Raw genomic sequence first — 16288 nt, 5'->3', positions numbered from 1 at the left:
CTGTTTCTTTTTTGTTTTGACCCATTGCTATTGTCTTTATATAAATACCGTATATACGGTATTTTTTGGTGCTGTTAAAATACATTTGTGTCTGGTATTGTGTTGTGGTATTGTGTTATTTAAGAATGAGTTAGCCCACAAAGATTATCTTTGCTATTGCACTAAATTTAACTTAATGACAATTATGTATATAGCAGATGCTTTTCAAGGATGGAAGTAATTACTTTTGTTTTCAAGAATAAATGATCACAAACTTCCTGTTTGGGCCAGGTTGGCCCTAGGCATGGAAACAGTACTGACTTGTTTCATGGAGACATACATAAATAATTTGTGTTTATAAATATTTACTTTCAGTGATGTTTTTGCCATTGTACCCAAATAAGCTATAGAACACAGTATGCACAAGTCAGTGTAAGAATGTATGAACTTGTGAAGTCATTTCATGATCTCCAAAAAATTAAATTATCATTTTGTAAAAAAAAAAATAATCCCCTAAATCACATAGCAAAGTTTCCCTTACAAAGACGACCAATAATCTAGTTCTAAAAAGAAAATCACATGCTTATCGCAAGCACACACACACACACATACATATAAAAACTACTTTCAAAGCCCGCTTCATAAAGGGTTGCCATGTGTTGCACATGGAGAATAACCGATGCAAGTTAAATTAGTTATTTTACATGGAAGATAAAAGCAAATTATTATTATTGGTTTATAAAGCGCCAACATATTCCGTGGCGCTGTACAAAGTAAGAAATATACATGGGGTACATAATAATACAGACAATGGTGTACACCAATATACAAGATACATAATTAGTGACAAAATACAAAGAATGATACAAAACACAAAATATAGAATTGGTAATGACAGTGATAAAAGTAACATGATGAATAAAATGTATAATGATTTCCAAGACACAAAAGTCTGGATGACCCTCATAGATAGATTCTAACCCATTGTGGGGCTGCCTGGCATTAGACAGCCAAGGTCACTAGTGATGTCATCACCTGTCTGCCTATTTCCTCTCTCTTGACTTCCTGTGGGTTGTTCCAGGACACCAGACATCAAGAATAACCAGGAATAAAGATGTATTGAAACATGGGCCCTCAAACGTATCAAACTATATAAAAGTTTCATGCAAATATTGTATTTGCAAAGCCATAGACAAAATAAACTTAGCAGTACCACAAAATGGATCATAAGCACTTCATCTTAAAACTCTTTCTTGGGCATATTCTGTAATGTGATGTAATGTTCTTAAAGGGGTCCTGTGGCAAAAATTGTAAAATTTAAAATATGTGCAAACGTACAAATAAGAAGTACATTTTTTCCAGAGTAAAATTAGCCATAAATTACTTTTCTTTTATGTTGCTAACACCTACAGTAAGTAGTAGAAATCTGACAGAAGTGACAGGTTTTGGACTAGTCTTCATAGGGGATTCTCAATGATTTATTTATTTTCAAAAGCACTTAGTGAATGGCAGTTGCTTTGTCCAACTGCCGAAAAATTGTGTAGCGAGCAGGGAGGTTGGCCAGCATCATTGTTTAAATCCTTTTTAGGGAATATCTTTATAAAGAATAACAGCCTTGCTAAGAATCCCCTATGGAGAGATGGACTAGTCTAAATCCGGTCACTTCTGTTAAATTTCTACTACCTGCTGTAAATGACAGCAACATAGGAGAAAAGTAATTTATGGCTCATTTTACTCTGGAGAAAACGTACTTCTTATTTGTTTTTGTTTGCACATATTTAATTTGCCATAGTGCCCCTTTAAACTACCTTCCTGCACAGTAATACTTTTGAGTTATGTACAAAAATGATTAATTTTACCATTTACAATTGTAAACAATCACATTATCTAAGCATATTCAGCATGACACGTTACATTTTGGTTAACCATTTCTCCGCTGGGATGTGAGCCTCACATCCACAGCAGCAGCTGCTACAGCCACAGGGACGCGATAGTTACATCCCTGCAGCTTGGGGGGCTGTATGCGCAATCGTGCGGGCAAAAGCCTGTGATCACGCTGTTTCCAAAAACGGGGGATTGACTGCAGGGGACAAAAGTCCCTTGAGCCAATCCGTTCTTGTCCGCCGAAAATAAACACTGTTTTTGTTCAAAAACAGTGTTTATTCTTAAATAAAGCCACCACGCTTCCTCCCACTGCCGATATCCGCTGCTTACCTTCGCTGATCGTTAGATTTATGAATGGGAGCGAAGTTCCTATTCAATAATCTCCCCGCAAGCCACCGTGATCGTAGGCTTCCATTGATGCCTGTGTCACTTCCCTAGTTACATTGTAGCAACACATTGCTTCCTATTGTATACGTACTCAATGGGGACATCTTGTGGCCAAATAGTAAAACTACACCTACTGTGTTAAGGGAATAACATTTTTTAATATGTATATGTCAAGAGGGCATATTATTATACATTTATGGACTAAAAATTAGTGATGGATGTAAAACTGAAAAAATGCACCTTAATTTCCAAATAAAATATTGTCACCATACATTATACTAGGGATATAATTTTAACGTTGCAATAAGCAGGACAAATGGGCAAATAAAATGTGTTTTTTTTAAATTACGGTAGCATGTATTATTTTAAAACTATAATAGCCGAAAACTGAGAAATAATGATTTTTTTTCAATTTTTTTCTTATTATTCCCGGTAAAATGCATTTAGAATAAAATAATTCTTAACATAATGTACCACCCAAAGAAAGTCTAATTGGTGGCAGAACAAACAAGGTATAGATCATTTTGCTGTGATAAGCAGTGATAAAGTTATTGGGGAATGAAAGGGAGGAGCGCTGAAATGTGAAAATTTCTCTCGTCCATAAGGTGAAAAGTACCCATGGCCTGAAATGGTTAATGTTGATGAAAATGTGGTTGGGCATATAACCGTGGATAATTGATTATTGTGACAGATTTCTTCTTGATCTCTATTCACAGTCCAAAAACTAAAACCCAGGTCTATGCCACATCTCCACCTGGCACCTGAGATCACTTTTTTTTCAGATATTTTAAAGAACGTATTATAATGAGAAACACTTATGCTTGTCTTAAGTCTGCTGTATTGTCTTATGCTTAGTTTAGACTAACATTGACATCTTTTCCTTGTAGATTGTCACAATAAAGATGTGGGAAAGCACATAAGGTCCTGCATATGTAAGTCATGACGCTGTCCTTTTAGATTTTAAAAAACAGTTCTTCAAATGTGTAAATTGCAGAATAAAGTACTTTAAAGTTCCAAAGCAAAACTTTTTAAGCCATTTTGGGCCTGATCAAATTCACTTTTTCTCCTGAGTTTTCTCCTAGATGATATTTTCACATCTTATCAGTAAAATGCCCTTTAAGCCACCAGTAAGCAAGGAAATACTCAGAAAACTTTTGACAGTACTGCTTCACATGCTTTTGGTACATTTTTAAAGGCATATAGCTGGAAAGTTATTTTAAACAGAAAAAAAAATATCTCCTAAGAGAAAATTTAGGAGAAAAAAGTAAATTGGATCAGGCCCTTTGACTCTGTGACCTGACTTGAAGGGCATAAAAAAGCAAAATACATATTGCTGAATCATTATATCCTGTCTTATTAGAGGTATACTGAAAAAAAGCCTGAAAGTTCACTAATTCAAGTGCAGAGTTGCTGGCAGAGGAGGAGGCAGAGTCTTTTATTGTTTTTTTTTTTTTTTTAAACTTCTCTCTCTCTGATATGTGGACCTTTGTGCAACCCTCAAATACCAACAAATATTTTAGTTGAGCTTCAGTTTTGCAAGCTAAAATTGTGCTATATATCAACGTTATTTAGATACACCAACCATGATTTACTAAGGTTCTACAGGGCCAGAAGTCTTTGAAAAACTTAGCTGATACTCAATTCTTGGTTTGGACTTATTTGAAATTATGCATATTAGGTTGTAGCTGCCCTATAGGTCATAATAAACCATAGTCAATACTGCTAAATGGTTCACAAGTTAGTGATTTTGCAATTTTAAGCGTACAAAACCATTTTAGCCTTTTGGATGTGACTTTCACATCCAAAAGGCTGCTGCTGCGGTGCTGGGTGCTCCCGTGCACGGGCGCCCCCGTGTCAGCCCCGTTAGCCCAAAGATCAATAAATGGGAACTTTGTTCCAATTCATTGATCTAAGTCCCCGGTAGAAAAACCGACGGCTTCTTTTCAGAGGCCACGGTCCTCCTTGTAGTTCCTGTGAGCGAGCATGGATAGAAAAAAAAAACCTCACTGTGGCCATCTTGTGGCCAAATAGTAAAACTACATGCACGTACATTTTTATTACAAAAAGACACAATATATTACATTTAAAATTAACTGTTTACCTCCCACACCCAAATAAAATGTTTAACTTAAAAAAATAAAAATAAAAGTACAATCTTTTTAAACAAAACATAATAAGTTACCTAAGGGTCTGAACTTTTTTAATATGCATGTGAAGAGGGTATACAACTAATATTTTTTAAATTATAAGCTAATAAATAGTGATGGACGCAAAACTAAAAAAATGCACCTTTATTTCCAAATAAAATATTGGCGCCATATATTGTAATAGGGACATAATTTAAATGGTGTAAAACCGGGACAAATGGGCAAATAAAATACATAGGTTTTAATTATGGTAGCATGTATTGTTTTGAAACTATAATGGCCGAAAACTGAGAAATAATGAATTTTTTCAATTTATTTCTTAATATTCCTGTTAAAATGCATTTAGAAAAAAATAATTCTTAGCAAAATGTACACCCCAAAGAAAGCCTAATGGGTGGTGGAAAAAAACAAGATATAGATCAATTCATTGTGATAAATAGTGATAAAGTTATTGGCAAATGAATGGGAAGGGAAAATTGCTTAATGCATAACGTGAAAAACGACTGAAGGCTGAAGTGGTTAAAGAAAAAACCTAATTTCCAATTTCCCAGCTGCAGCCTTACAACTGCTAATTCACACATTTTTTAGCATCCCTAGCTATAATCTGATATGACTCATTCATGGTTTAAAAGATTTCTCACAAAACAGCAGACCATTTTTAAGAGTAAATTCTCTTTCCAAAAGAAAATAAAAATCATTTTTAAACAAATTTTATATAATATTTATGTTTTATCTAGTTGGGTCAGGAAATGTTGGCATGTGTTCAGTAGACATGGCTGAGGAACAGTGAGGATGTGTATAGGGTGATACGGAATATTACCGGTAGTTCTTATTCAATTCACTTTATTGCCTAGGAGATAATTTTTCATGTTCTCTTAACTTTTCAGCACACTGCAAATTAAAAGGTACAAAAAATGAGTGAAACAGTACTGTCAGGATTATTCTTGCATACTATACTAGTGGCTTAAAGGGCAATTTTAAGTTTTGATAAGGTGTAAAAATATCACCTAGGAGAAAACGTAGGAGAAAAAGTGAATTGAGTAAGGGCCATTGGAGTGCATGCACTAAACTGTGTTAAGCAGAATTAGGTGTGTCAAGTCTTGAGCGTGATGAGTAGAGTGTAATACATTGCATGTAATGTATTGTATTCTGCTCTACTCTACTCATCATGCAGTAAGACTTTACACACATCATTCTGATTAATGCAGTTTAGTGCATACACCCCATTGCTTGTGCTGTCAGTAGTAATAGTGTTCCGATTGCAGTTCCTGAGCCCTCTTTTTTTACAGTTCTAGGAATGTTTCACGGAAATCAGAGATCATCGTAATAGCTCACTCACTCCATTAAGTATCTTAAATACAGTTGAATGAGCACTCTGTAGGCTCTAGGAAGAATAAAGTTGTCTCAGTACATAATCCATTTGACTTCCTGAAAGCAGCAAAAAACAAACAAACCAACAAACAAAACACATTTAGGGCCGGTTCACACGGATGCTTGACATTCAGTGAATGGGGGCGTTTATGCGAACGGGGTGTTCCGATCCCGATTTTCTCCGTTGTTCTAGGTGACCGGCTTTCAGGATCGATTGACCACCTCGTCTTCATGTCACCCTGTGGGGACGGAAAATGCAGATTGCGACGGGACTCAGCCGATCGCCGCTTAAAGTCCGCACAAGCCCATGTACGAGAAGCCACAGAACAGGACGCTGGAAGACATCCGTCTGAATCGGCCCTTAGTTATGTTAAAACCTATCTCTATACTCAGATCTAAACAGATCTTAGTATTCAGAGCATCATGATGCTTTTCAGACTAAAACTCTCTGAGAGGATTGCAATTTCTGTGGAACTCTGTTCTATAGGGTATGGTTGGTGAAGGTACTGATGATCTCATACTCTAAAATGCCTGAGAGAAATACAGAGGCTGCCATCTTGATTCCATTTTAAACAATGCCAGTTGCCTGGCTGTCATGTTAAGCTTCAGTTGGCCTCTAATAAGCATGCAGCCAGTGGAGTCAGGCCAGAGTCAAAGCATGTTATCTGCATGCTCATTTTGGGCCAGTGACTTAAAGTATAAGAGGCAAAACACCTGCACAGAAGTAAGGCAACTGGCATTGTTTATTTTTTCCTACAGGACTAGCTTGAGTTAGAATTGCGTCCTTGCACGCACATGCGAAACGGTGTTAGCTTACCTGATTGATTGCTAAACAAGACAGTAGTAGGTATTGTACATACAATTGAAATTGTGTTTTGTGTGGACTCGCCAACCAATCCAAAAGGTTACTTGTCTGCAGTGTTGAAGCCCTTTAAGAATACCCTCAAGGTGAGGACTGTATGGTAATTTGTGATAAAGGGAACAGGAATTGGAGGATGAAGTCACATGCCCATTAGTGGCACACATGGCTGGGAAAACATCTTTGCATGAGGTTGGGCTCAATTTCACAAACATGATGGCTTTCAAGTAATACATATGGGATAGTTTTATCATTATAATAAATGTAAATTAGAAAACAAAAAATACAACAAGAAACCACAAGCAGAAAAAATAGTTTTGCATAACTAATACCTATTTTTGTTTTGTTAGCAGGAAAGTTAGATTACATGGTCAACGAGGGAAAGAAATTTATAACCGTACATGTTTCAAATATTCTTGAGGACCTTGATTACAATGTGCGTCTTTGTAGAAAACGTTTTATCTGCCATGATGTTGGAGCTCATGCAGTGGTACGTAATATCAGTGCTTTGCATGTACTATATTTATATCATGCATGTATTGGCTTTAAACTCACAGGATGTGGACAATAAGATGATTGGGCTTCTGCATAGCTAACCATGAAAACTAATAAAGAGGTAATGTAGAGCAGATGTCTTATGACATTTTATTGACCACTTTAGGACCCTCTGGAGCTCTGGTTATGTGTAGAATGCTCATATAGATGGTACTGGAAAATACATCACAATGTGCTTGTAAAGTACTGTACAGCACTAACACAACACAAATCACCATAAATGTAAATAGATAATGTTATTGCAATGCTTGGGAGCCCGAGTATAATCCTTCTGCCCAACCCTCAGGCTCCATCTGACTACTAGAGATTTAGAATTGTTGTGTTGTTCATTTTTCCTAATGTGTTTCCTATGTGTGCGTACAGAAACATACAGTGGCTTGCAAAAGTATTCGGCCCCCTTGAAGTTTTCCACATTTTGTCACATTACTGCCACAAACATGAATCAATGTTATTGGAATTCTATGTGAAAGACCAATACAAAGTGGTGTGCACATGAGAAGTGGAAGGAAAATCATACATGATTCCAAACATTTTCTACAAATAAATAGCTGCAAAGTGGGGTGTGCATAATTATTCGGCCCCCTGAGTCAATACTTTGTAGAACCACCTTTTGCTGCTATTACAGCTGCCAGTCTTTTAGAGTATGTCTCTACCAGCTTTGCACATCTAGCCACTTTATTCATCACTACAGTATATCTACGTCCTCTGTGACTTCATCTAAGCCACAAGTCAGTAGATCTACGTCTTGTAGCAGAAGCAGTGCTGTGCAGGATTGGGCTTGCTCCTGTGCACATTTCTGGCACTATCTGATGTAGCACTAATTGGTAAACGAGAATATAGGTGTCCTGAGCCAATGAGATTGATTTTTACCATTAAAAATACTTTTATTTTCTCAGTTCATAGTGAAAAATACACTCTGTAGCATTATTTCAGAATCAAATATCTTCCCCATAAATTGTGACAGGAACATAATCTAAGTTTTGTGATAAGTGGTAAGAATAGCCAAACAAAATTTGTGTTTTTTTATCTACAGTAGCGCTTTTTATTTTTAAACTGGAATTGGTTAAACTGAGAAATAATGTGTTTTTTCTATTTTTTTCTGGTTTTCCCATTAAAATTCATAGAAAACAAAATTGTTCGAGGGAAAAAATAACATACAATGAAAGCCTAGTTTGTCTTGAAAAAAACAATATATATTTAATTTCTGTGTTATAAGTAGAGATAAAGTTATTTCTGATTAAATAAGGACATAGCTAAACTGTCAAAACTGCTCTGGTCCAAAAGTGGGAAACAAGTTCTGGATGTGAAGTGGCTAGAGACTGAAATCCTTGCCCTTTCTTCTTTGCAAAACAGCTCCCGCTCAGTCAGATTAGATGGACTGCATTTGTGAACAGCAGTTTTCAGATCTTGCCACAGATTCTCGATTGGATTTAGATCTGGACTTTGTCTGGGCCATTCTAACACATGAATGTGTTTTGTTTTTAACCATTCCATTGTTGCCCTGGATTTATGTTTAGGGTCGTTGTCTTGCTGGAAGGTAAACCTCCACCCCAGTCTCAAGTCTTTTGCAGACTCCAAGAGGTTTTCTTCCAAGATTGCCCTGTATATGGCTCTATCCATCTTCCTATCAACTCTGACCAGCTTCCCTGTCCCTGCTGAAGAGAAGTACCCCCAGAGCATGATGTTGCCACCACCATATTTGACAGTGGGGATGGTGTGTTCAGAGAGATGTGCAGTGTTCATTTTCCGTCACACATAGCGTTTTGCGTTTTGGCCAAAACGTTCAATTTGGTCTCATCTGACCAGAGCACCTTCTTCAGCATGTTTGCTGTGTCCCCCACATGGCTTGTGGCAAACTGCAAACGGGACTTCTTATGCTTTTCTGTTAACAGTGGCTTTCTTCTTGCCACTCTTCCATAAAGGCCAACTTTGTGCAGTGCACGACTAATAGTTTTCCTATGGACAGATTCCCCCAACTGAGCTGTAGATCTCTGTAGCTCGTCCTGTGTCACCATGGGCCTCTTGACTGCATTTCTGATCATCGCTCTCCTTGTTCGGCCTGCACATTTAGGTGGACGGCCTTGTCTTGGTAGGTTTACAGTTGTGCCATACCCCTTCCATTTCTGAATGATCACTTGAAAAGTGCTCCGTGGGATGTTCAAGGCTTTGGAAACCTTTTTGTAGTCTAAGCCTGCTTTAAATGTCTCAATAACTTTATCCCTGGCCTGTCTGGTGTGTTCTTTGGACTTCATGGTGTTGTTGCTCCCAATATATTCTCTTAGACAACCTCTGAGGCCGTCACAGAGCAGCTGTATTTGTACTGACATTAGATTAGCCACAGGTGCACTCTATTTAGTCATTAGCACTCATCAGGCAATGTCTATGGGCAACTGACTGCACTCAGACCAAAAGGGGCCGATTTATTACGCACACCCCACTTTGCAGTTATTTATTTGTAAAAAATGTTTGGAATAAAGTATGATTTTCATTCCACTTCTCACGTGTACACTAGTGTTGGGCGAACAGTGTTCGCCACTGTTCGGGTTCTGCAGAACATCACCCTGTTCGGGTGATGTTCGAGTTCGGCCGAACACCTGACGGTGCTCGGCCAAACCGTTCGGCCACATGGCCGAACTAAGAGCGCATGGCCGAACGTTCCCCGAACGTTCGGCTAGTGCTGTGATTGGCCGAACGGGTCACGTGGTTCGGGCCCGAACGCGCTCTGATTGGCCGAACGGTCACGTGGTTTGGGTAAATAAATACCCGAACCACGTCATATCTCCGCCATTTCTCTGTGGGTTTAGCTTTGGGTAGGCAGGCAGGGTAGTTCGCTCTCCAGCCACGCTAGCCAGGGTCCCCCCCAGTCATTGTGTGTCGCTGTTGGGAACAGTAGTACACCGCTCGCTCAGCCACACTATATATAGCATTGTTTACTGCCACTGTGTACCTCGCTCAGCCACGCTATATATAGCATTGTGTTTTCTGACACTCTGTGTACACGGCTTAGCCTGACTAATATAGCATTGTGTGTACTGCCACTGTGCACCTCGCTCAGCCACGCTATATATAGCATTGTGTTTTCTGACACTCTGTGTACACGGCTTAGCCTGACTAATATAGCATTGTGTGTACTGCCACTGTGCACCTCGCTCAGCCACGCTATATATAGCATTGTGTTTTCTGACACTCTGTGTACACGGCTTAGCCTGACTAATATAGCATTGTGTGTACTGCCACTGTGCACCTTGCTTAGCCACGCTATATATAGCATTGTGTTTACTGCCACTCTGTGTACACCGCTCAGCCACACTATATACAGTTGTTTACTGACACTCTGTGTACACCGCTCAGCCAGACTATATACCATTGTTTACTGACACTCTGTGTACACCGCTCAGCCTGACTATATAGCATTGTGTGTACTGCCACTGTGCACCTCGCTCAGCCACGCTATATACAGCATTGTGTTTTCTGACACTCTGTGTACACGGCTTAGCCTGACTAGATAGCATTGTGTGTACTGCCACTGTGCACCTCGCTCAGCCACGCTATATATAGCATTGTGTTTTCTGACACTCTGTGTACACGGCTTAGCCTGACTATATAGCATTGTGTGTACTGCCACTGTGCACCTCGCTCAGCCACGCTATATATAGCATTGTGTTTACTGCCACTCTGTGTACACCGCTCAGCCAGACTATATACCGTTGTTTACTGACACTCTGTGTACACCGCTCAGCCAGACTATATACCATTGTTTACTGACACTCTGTGTACACCGCTCAGCCAGACTATATACCATTGTTTACTGACACTCTGTGTACACCGCTCAGCCAGACTATATACCATTGTTTACTGACACCCTGTGTACACCGCTCAGCCAGACTATATTACATTGTTTACTGACACTCTGTGTACACGGCTCAGCCAGACTATATAGCATTGTTTACTGACACTCTGTGTACACTGCTCAGCCAGACTATATACCATTGTTTACTGCCACTCTGATTCTGCTGGGAACAGTAGTACACCGCTCGCTCAGCCAGACTATATAGCATTGTGTTTACTGCCACTCTGTGTACACCGCTCAGCCACACTATATAGCATTGCGTACTCTGCCAGTCAGTGTGTATATTGCTGGGATCAGTAATACTCCACTCACCGTCAACCACTATATGAGCTCAACATGAGTTCCCCAGAGACCTCCGCTGTGAGCAGCACTCCCAACAACAGCAACAGCCAACGCCCCACGCAAGCTATAACATCCACCCCAGCAGCCAGTGGTCAGCAGCAGCCCTCCCCGGAGGAGAACGTTGTGTCCATCGGTCCGTCGCCAGAGCGATTAATGAGGGCTGCCATTGAGGAGATGATGGGGCCTGATGTGGAGGAGGAGGTCTGGCTCAGGCCAGCATCCCAAGTTAATGTTGAGGACGATGAGGGGTCTGTGTCTGGGGATGTTGGGGTGGCAGAGGTGGTGGGTGGGTCAGACTCAGGAGAAGAGTTGTATGATGAGGATGATGATCGGGACCATCTGTATGTGCCTCAGAGTCCGACCCCGGAAAACATGTTGTATCGTGTGTTTAGGTACTAAAATCTGCGTTCCCAGTAGTGTTGGGCGAACAGTGTTTGCCACTGTTCGGGTTCTGCAGAACATCACCCTGTTCGGGGTGACTATATAGCAGACTATATAGCATTGTGTTTAATGCCACTCTGTGTACACGGCTCAGCCACACTATATAGCATTGTGTTTACTTCCACTCTGTGTCTGCTGGGAACAGTAGTACACCGCTCACCCGCCACTGTATAGCATTGTGCTCTGTGTCGCTGCTGGCAATAGTGGTACACCGCTCACCCACCACTGTATAGCATTTCTGTACTGCCACTGTACTGCTGCCAGTCAGCGTGTACTTTAAGGATAAGTGAAATGAGGAAGAAATCCGGTGAAAGAGGGAGGGGCAAGGGAAGAGGTGTTTCCCCTGACGGTTCACGTACAGGCCACAGGGGAGCACCCAAGAAAACCCACTCAATACCGCCCATGTTGTCCAGGACAACAACCCTCACAGATCCAAAAGAACAGGACCAGATAATTACTTGGATGACCTCTCAAGCGTCCAGCAGTGGGTTAAGCAGCACCAGCACATCACGCACGAGGTCCGAGTCCTCAGCCAGTTACAAGGAGCCAGTGGGCACAAAGCTGACACAACCGGCAGCGACACCACGCACACAACTGCCAGATAACCAGACGACGTTGGAGTGAGCTGCGCAGAGGTTGTTCTGGGGAGCTCTACTCCACGGCGGCGGCCCCCCACAATGACATATGACGAGTTTGAGGAGATGGAAGAGGAGGGTATGGACAATGTGGACATAGACCCAGATTTTGTTTGTGAACGAGAACATCGCCGTCGTAGCAGCAGCACAGATGAGTCTGTTGAGGAACCCACTGCTGCACGAGTTCGCCTTGTGCCACAAGGTAGGCGGCGCGCAATTTCAGGCACCGCAAGCATGGAAGTTCAAGTGAGAGGCAAAAGAGGCGCAAACAGAAATCGCCAGCAAGGCAGGTGCTCCAAAGTCTGGGCTTTCTTTGAAGACTGCACTGAGGATGTTACCATGGCGATTTGCAAGGTGTGCAAGACCCGCCTGAGCAGGGGGAAAAGTATTAACAACCTCTCCACCACCAGCATGAGCCGCCACATTCTATCCAAACATCCCACTCTGTGGGCAAACGCGGCAGGACAGGGTACCACCAGCAACACTGCCTCCCTTGGGTTCACCAGACTCACCACCAGACCCGCCTCAGCAGCAGCAGTAGCCCAGCCATTGCGTGGTTCACAACATTCACAAACATCAGACGATGCTGACACTGTCACTTTCCGGACTAGTGCTCTTGAGGTCTCCCAGTGTTCATCAAACACAACAACCAACAGCCCTTCGGTGTGCAGCCCTACGGTTGAGTTGTCTGTCTCTGAGATGTTTGAGCGCAAGAGGAAACTGCCAGCAAATGACCCCCGGGCCGTGGCAGTAACAGCCAGCCAGCCAGCATAGCCAAGCTTCTGGCCTGCGAAATGCTGCCATATCGAGTGGTGGAGACAAACAGCTTCAAGGGCATGATGTCAGTGGCCATCCCACGTTACGTGGTTCCCAGCCGCTACCACTTTGCGCGCTCTGCAGTGCCTGAGTTGCATGAGCACGTGGTCAGCAAAATAACCCGAAGCTTGAAGAATGCCGTTGCCTGCAAGGTTCACCTCACCACTGACACCTGGACGAGTGCGTTCGGCCAGGGTCTATACATCTCCCTTACCGCGCACTGGGTGAACCTTGTGGAGCCTGGCAGCGATTCCTCACCTGCTACGGCGCGGGTGTTGCCCACGCCGCAAACAGCTGCACCGCCGTCCCTCCCACTGGATAACAACAGCAGCACCTACCTCTCTGACTCCTTCTCCTCCAACGCATCTCAAAGCTGTACCTCATCCGGAAACGCTAACCCAGCACCAGCAGCAGTAGGATCGTGGAAGCAGTGCAGCACAGCTGTTGGCATGCGTCAGCAAGCGTTGCTGAAGCTGATCTGCCTTGGGGATAAGCAGCACACAGGGGAGGAAATTTGGAGGGGAATAAAGGAACAGACGGATTTGTGGCTGGCACCGCTGGACCTGAAACCGGGCATGAAGCTAGACACCTGGCACGAACTGGCAATGTACGCAATAGAGGTGCTGGCTTGCCCGGCAGCCAGCGTTATGTCGGAACGCTGTTTCAGTGCTGCCGGAGGCATCGTCACAGATCGGCGTATCCGCCTCTCCACAGAAAATGCAGACCGTCTGACTCAAATTAAAATGAATCAATCCTGGATTGGAAACGACTACGCAACACTCCAGGACCCCAACCAAGTAACATGACCAATGAACATCTGGGATGGTTTAGCGTTTCCGGTCCCTGTTTATTGAACCTCTCATCTGTATTACATTTATGACTGCATGGCGGCAAAAAGCATTGCTGCTATATCCGCACGCTTTTTTTCCTCATGCAAGGCCTGGGTTGTTGTGTCTCACAAAGCGTGGCCTTCTCCTCCTGCGCCTCCTCCTGTTCCATCACGTGTGCTGCTGCTGCTGCTGCTGGGTTAGCGTTGCCGGTCCCTGTTTATTGAACCTCTTATCTTTATTACATTTATGACTGCATGCATGGCGGTACAAAGCATGCTATCCGCACGCTTCTTGTCCTCATGCAAGGCCTGGGTTGTTGTGTCTCAAAGCGTGGCCTTCTCCTCCTGCGCCTCCTCCTGTTCCATCACGTCTGCTGCTGCTGGGTTAGCGTTGCCGCCCGGTCCCTGTTTATTGAACCTCTTATCTTTATTACATGTATGACTGCATGGCAGTAAAAAACATGCTATCCGCACGCTTCTTGTCCTCATGCAAGGCCTGGGTTGTTGTGTCTCAAAGCGTGGCCTTCTCCTCCTGCGCCTCCTCCTGTTCCATCACGTGTGCTGCTGCTGGTGCTGGGTTAGCGTTACCAGTCCCTTTTCCTGGAACCTCTTCTCTGTATTACATTTATGACTGCATGGCGAAAAAAAGCATGTTACCTGTGCAAAGAAACATGACATTTTCCACATTTAAAAGACAGTTTTTCCTTTGAAACTTTACAATCAATTTTCTCAAAAACTATAAGCTCTTTTTGCAAAAAAAAATTTCCCTCTTGTACCCACTCCCAAGGTGCACATACCCTGTAAATTTGGGGTATGTAGCATGTAAGGAGGCTTTACAAAGCACAAAAGTTCGGGTCCCCATTGACTTCCATTATGTTCGGAGTTCGGCTCGAACACCCGAACATCGCGGCCATGTTCGGCCTGTTCGGCCCGAACCCGAACGTCTAGATGTTCGCCCAACACTAGTGTACACCACTTTGTGTTAATCTTTCATGTGGAATTCCAATAAAATTGATTCATGTTTGTGGCAGTTATGTGACAAAATGTGGAAAATTTCAAGAGTGCCGAATACTTTTGCAAGCAACTGTAGTAACCCATTTTACAAATGGCAAAACTGTAGCTGTAAGTAGTAGCAGGCAGGGCGGGCAGCACGGTGGCGTAGTGGTTAGCTCTCTCGCCTTGCAGCGCTGAGTCCCTGGTTCGAATCCCAGCCAGGGCACTATCTGCAAAGAGTTTGTATTTTCTCTTCGTGTCTGCGTGGGTTTCCTCCGGGCACTCCGGTTTCCTCCCACATTCCAAAAAACATACAGATAAGTTAATTGGCTACCTCTAAAAATTGGCCCTAGACTACAGTACTTACACTACATAATATAGACATATGGCAATGGTAGGGATTAGATTGTGAGCTCCTTTGGGGGACAGTTAGTGACAAGATATATATATACACTGTACAGCGCTGCGTAATATGTCGGCGCTATATAAATACTAAATAATAATAAAATAATAATAGTATTGCAGCCCTTGCTGTGTTCATATTGTACTTTTATGTTTTTTACAGATCAAAAAGGAAGATGCAAACAAATCTGTCACGCTGGAGTATTCAGAGATACTACCGTGTTTATGCATTGAGGTAAGTTACCGTATGCGTCACTTATCACTGCACTTCATGTTTTCTTTTCTTATCTTCCTTTCATCACATGTAACTGTCAGAGACAGATGTCTGTTTTCCCTCCTCATGGTAGCTTAAGGCTATTAACAGACTAGTAAACCATCTAAGTAAACATATAATGGCAGAACCATACACGACGCCTTGTATAAACAGAAATCACATGTCTTTTATTCCTGTTACCCAACTGTGTGGTTTATTGATATCGCCTACACTACCACACACAAAACCGCATCCTGTTTTTACACTTTGAGCGGTTGTTAAATGCTGTATTAAGCACACATACAGATATTAATGACGAAACTTCTTTTCTCCAAAAGGGATGGTCTGCAATGCCAGATGCACGGAGGACCCGCCTTTGTCCTTTCAAGAATGGTAAGTAACCTTTTATGAGTTCTACTCCTTGACTCGCTTATTGCATAACTAAAATTCACTGAATAGTTAACAGAGGGCCCCATGAGGTGCTAGGTAAAAGCATCTCCCTAGTTATATAAGTTATTTAATTTAACCTTTAAATACCTTTTTTT

The 16288-nt window shown here is 42.1% G+C and overlaps 1 protein-coding gene across 3 annotated transcripts in view; it reads left to right on the top strand.

Moving 5' to 3' along the window:
- IL17REL (interleukin 17 receptor E like) overlaps positions 1–16288 on the top strand; it is a 148772-nt gene that overhangs the window by 45863 nt on the left and 86621 nt on the right. For all 3 annotated transcript variants that reach the window (XM_068272696.1, XM_068272694.1, XM_068272695.1), the window contains exons 6-9: positions 3138–3182; positions 6978–7117; positions 15654–15725; positions 16082–16136. In XM_068272696.1, coding sequence (XP_068128797.1) covers positions 3138–3182; positions 6978–7117; positions 15654–15725; positions 16082–16136 — 312 coding nt within the window. The remainder of the gene's footprint in view (positions 1–3137; positions 3183–6977; positions 7118–15653; positions 15726–16081; positions 16137–16288) is intronic.

Source organism: Hyperolius riggenbachi, chromosome 3 (assembly GCF_040937935.1).
Source record: "Hyperolius riggenbachi isolate aHypRig1 chromosome 3, aHypRig1.pri, whole genome shotgun sequence".
Lineage (NCBI taxonomy): Eukaryota > Metazoa > Chordata > Amphibia > Anura > Hyperoliidae > Hyperolius > Hyperolius riggenbachi.
This window is presented reverse-complemented; position numbering and strand designations above follow the sequence as displayed.